Source organism: Nicotiana tomentosiformis, chromosome 3, assembly GCF_000390325.3.
Source record: "Nicotiana tomentosiformis chromosome 3, ASM39032v3, whole genome shotgun sequence".
NCBI classification, from domain to species: Eukaryota; Viridiplantae; Streptophyta; class Magnoliopsida; order Solanales; family Solanaceae; genus Nicotiana; species Nicotiana tomentosiformis.
Genome location: NC_090814.1, coordinates 31,699,973 through 31,704,511, shown reverse-complemented (window position 1 = coordinate 31,704,511; position 4,539 = coordinate 31,699,973). Strand labels below are relative to the sequence as shown.

Sequence of the window (4,539 nt, the reverse complement as noted above, 5' to 3'; positions counted from 1 at the left end):
CTCAATTACATCAGCCGTTTCATAGCACAATCAACTATGATTTGTGAACCGATTTTCAAAATGTTAAAGAAAGATGCTGCGACAAGTTGGACTGAAGAATGCCAGAAAGCCTTTGACAAGATCAAGGAATATTTATCCAAACCACCTGTTCTGGTCCCACCAGAACTTGGGAGAAATCTTCTACTCTATTTATCTTTACTGGATGGGGATTTCGGCTGTCTTGGGACAACACGACGAGACGGGAAGAAAGGAACATGCCATATACTACATAAGTAAGAAGTTCACACCCTATGAAGCATGGTATTCTTTGCTAGAGCGCACTTGCTGCGCTTTGACGTGGATAGCTCAGAAGTTGAGGCGCTACTTCTGTGCCTACACCACATATCTCATATTGAGAATGGATCCATTAAAATACATCTTCCAAAAACCCATGCCTACGGGAAAGTTGGCAAAATGGCAGATACTACTGAGTGAATTCGACATCATTTATGTAACTCAAAAGGCGGTCAAGGGGCAAGCATTGGCAGATCATCTGGCAGAAAATCCTGTGGGTGGAGAATACGAACCACTGAAAACATATTTTCCCGATGAAGAGGTATCATTCGTAGGAGAAGATATCACCGAAACCTATGACGGTTGGAGAATATTCTTTGATAGAGCTGCAAACTTCAAAGGAGTAGGAATTGGAGCAGTTTTAGTGTCAGAAATAGGTCAACACTATCCAATATCCGCAAAGCTCAGGTTTCCATGTACCAACAATATGGCAGAATATGAGGCCTGCATCTTGGGGCTCAAGTTGGACATTGACATGAACGTTTAGGAATTGCTGGTAATTGGAGATTCAGACCTTTTGGTACATCAGGTTCTAGGAGAATGGGCTACAAAGAATACCAAAATATTGCCATATTTGTACCACGTACAAGAGTTGATGAAGAGGTTCACAAAAATAGAGTTCAAACATGTTCCGAGAATCCAGAATGAGTTCGCAGATGCGTTGGCCACTCTATCTTCCATGATACAACACCCAGACAAGAATTTCATCGATCCTATTCCAGTAGAAATCCATAATCAGCCAGCTTATTATGCTCATGTTGAAGAAGAAACTGATGGGAATCCATGGTTTCATGACATCAAAGAATACTTGGCAGAAGGAGAGTGCCAGAAACGCACACTCCGAAGAATGTCCAACCATTTCTTCCAAAGTGGAAGAATTCTATACAGAAGGACTCCAGGCCTAGGATTATTATGATGTGTTGACGCCAAGGAAGCTTCCAAACTGCTCGAAGAGATATATGCCGGAGCTTGCGGACCACACATGAACAGTTTTATTTTAGTCAAGAAGATATTAAGAGAAGGATATTTTTGGATGACTATGGAAACGGACTGCATTAGGTATGTTCAAAGGTGTCATCAGTGCCAAATACATGCAGATATGATACTAGTGCCACCCAATGAACTCAATGCAATAAGTGCACCTTGGCCTTTCTCCGCTTAGGGGATGGATGTCATCGGTCCAATCGAACACGCCGCTTCAAATGGGCACAGGTTCATTCTAGTGGTCATAGATTATTTTACAAAATGGGTTGAAGCCGCATCTTACAAGGCTGTAACTAAAAAGGTCATCGCGGATTTCGTTAGGGATCGTATTATCTGTCGATTCGGGTCACCAGAATCAATCATCATTGACAATGCCGCCAACCTTAACAGTGATTTGATGAAATCCATGTGCAAAACCTTTAGGATCAAGCATAAGAATTCCACAGCATACCTGTGGAAGCCGCCAATAAGAACATCAAGAAGATATTAAGAAAGATGGTAGATAATCACAAACAATGGAACGAGAAGTTACCATTTGCCCTACTTGGATATCATACCACGATTCGCACATCCACTGGGGCAACTCCCTATTTGCTGGTCTATGGCACTGAAGCCGTCATTCCCGCCGAAGTAGAAATTCCTTCTTTGCGAGTCATACAAGAGGCTGAACTCAGTGATACAGAATGGATACGAAGTCGTTATGAGTAACTGGCTCTCGTTGACGGAAAAAGAATGAATGCAGTATGTCACGGTCAACTTTACCAGAACAGAATATCTAGAGCTTTCAACAAAAGGGTTAGGCCTAGACAATTCACACCAGGGCAGCTGGTGCTAAAACGGATCTTCCCGCATCAAGATGAAGCCAAAGGGAAATTTTTGCCCAATTGGAAAGGGCCCTACATGGTTCACAGAGTACTAACAGGAGGAGTGCTCATACGCACAGAGATGGACGGAGAAGTTTGGCCAAACCCTATCAATTCAGACGCAGTCAAGAGATACTATGTTTAGATTGTTTGCCTTTCTTCATCTGATGTAACTGAACTACGCTTGACCTGATTCCCATTTAAGAGGGTATATGTAGGCAGCCATGTGGGTTCGGTCACAATTCAATAAAATCTTTATTTTCCACCATGGTCAGAAACTGGGGCAGAATTTTGAGGAGGACCCTAAAAATTTTGAGGCAAAGCCAAATTCATCATATGCAGAACGGTCAAAGAATTGCTTATTAAACTGGGGCAGAATTTTGAGGAGGACCCTCAAAATTCTAACGCAAAGAAGTCGCAATGTCTCTAAAGTGTCACAGTCATTGGTTCATCTAATTTACTTGATATTGCATACTACTATGTTTTTAATTAACTACATTCATCAAATGCACGCATATTTTCTCGAAAACTTTATTGTTTTGAAACAGTCAGATGCTACATATGGTAACTTGAGCAGGATCTCGATACAGAGCAAAGCAAAGCAATAAGGCGAAGGCATAAACCAACCTTCCCCGCAAAACTCACGATTTTTCTTTGGATGCAAGAACAAGGAATAATCGCAAATACGTACACACATCAAAATCACTATATTCATAATGACAAAGCTGCCAAACGCAAACATATCTCCAGCTAAGAAATACTCTTCTATCACTCATTATCTTTTCTTTGCATGAGGCAAAGCATTGCCTCCCTAATTGTATAAGGCTAAGCATTGCCTTCCATTGCATGAGACTAAGCACTCTCTCCCAATTGCATGAGACTAAGCATTGTCTCCCATTTTGCATGAGGCTAAGCCTTACCTCCCCAATTGCATAAGGCTAAGAATTGCCTTTCCATTGCATGAGACTAATCATTGTCTCCCATTTTGCATGAGGCTAAGCTCTGCCTCCCTAATTGTATAAGGCTAAGCATTGCCTTTCCATTGCATGAGACTAAGCATTGTCTCCTTTCTTGCATGAGACTATGCACTGTCTCCTTTATTGCATAATACTTAGCATTGCCTTCCGATTGCATGAGACTAAGCAATGTCTCCTAATTGCAAGAGACTAAGAATTGTCTCCTAATTGTAGGAGACTAAGCATTGTCTCCTATTTTGCATGAGGCTAAGCCCTGCCTCCTCAACTGCATAAGGCTAAGCATTGCCCTTCCCTTACATGAGACTAAGCATTGTCTCCCAATTGCATGAGACTAAGCATTGTCTCCTAATTGAAGGAGACTAAGCATTGTCTCCTATTTTGCATGAGGCTAATCCATGCCTCCTCAATTGCATAAGGCTAAGCATTGCCTTTCCATTTCATGAGACTAAGCATTGTCTCCCATTTTGCATGAGGCTAAGCCCTACCTCCCCAATTGCATGAGACTAAGCATTGTCTCCTATTTTTCATGAGACTAAGCATTGTCTCCTATTTTGCATGAGGCTAAGCCATGCCTCCTCAACTGCATAAGGCTAAGCTCTGCCTTTCCTTGCATGATACCAAATGCTACGCTACTTAAGCACTATCACTATTCTTCTACTTTCCTGGGGCTAAGCTCTGCCCCCAATCTTATACAGGACTAAGCTCTATCTTGTTTTGCCCCGCATATGACGAAGCATCATGTCTTTGCATCTCATGGGCCGAAACATCGCCATTTTATCCAAAGGCGTCATAGTCCGAAGGCATCATCCTCATAGCCGGAAGACACCATGCCATGGCCTGAGGATCTCTCAATTTTGCACATCATTATTCAAAGGCGCCATAGGTCAGAGGCACCATTTTCATGGCCCGAGAACATCATTTCATGGCCTGCGAATCCCTTATCACGCGATTCATGGCCCAGGACATCATGGTCTAAGGACATCATCCTCGTCGTCCAAAGACAACTTTCATGGTCCAAAGGGAATTTGCATCATGTTTAAATTCTCGCAATAAATCCCATATATACTTTCATGCATTGCGTTTAAGTTTTTCAGGTAATCCGGGAGGTAACCATTCCTTTTAACGGGAGCAATCTTCGCTCCGGTATCCGTTTGGTGCTCACATCCTGAAATTACCTCAAATGCAGCCAACCACCGTCCGTTACCTGCTTCCACTTGATAATCGTTCAAATGCTCATCCATAACCGTTCTGAGAAACATCCATTCACAACCTCATATAAACTCATCTGATATTATCCTACCTAAAGGAACACTTTCCGAAGCATACGACCATTCCTGCAACAGCTCCATCAGCTCAGTTCACCGCTGGATCCAGAACTACAC

General features: G+C 42.5%; 1 protein-coding gene across 1 annotated transcript; it reads left to right on the top strand.

Moving 5' to 3' along the window:
• The first annotated feature begins 397 nt into the window (after window positions 1–397).
• LOC138907577 (uncharacterized) lies at window positions 398–2,025 on the top strand. The gene is made up of 2 exons (XM_070198177.1): window positions 398–741; window positions 1,764–2,025. The coding sequence occupies exons 1-2, from the start codon at window positions 398–400 to the stop codon at window positions 2,023–2,025; spliced, it is 606 nt and encodes a 201-aa protein (XP_070054278.1).
• The last annotated feature ends 2,514 nt before the right edge of the window (window positions 2,026–4,539 follow it).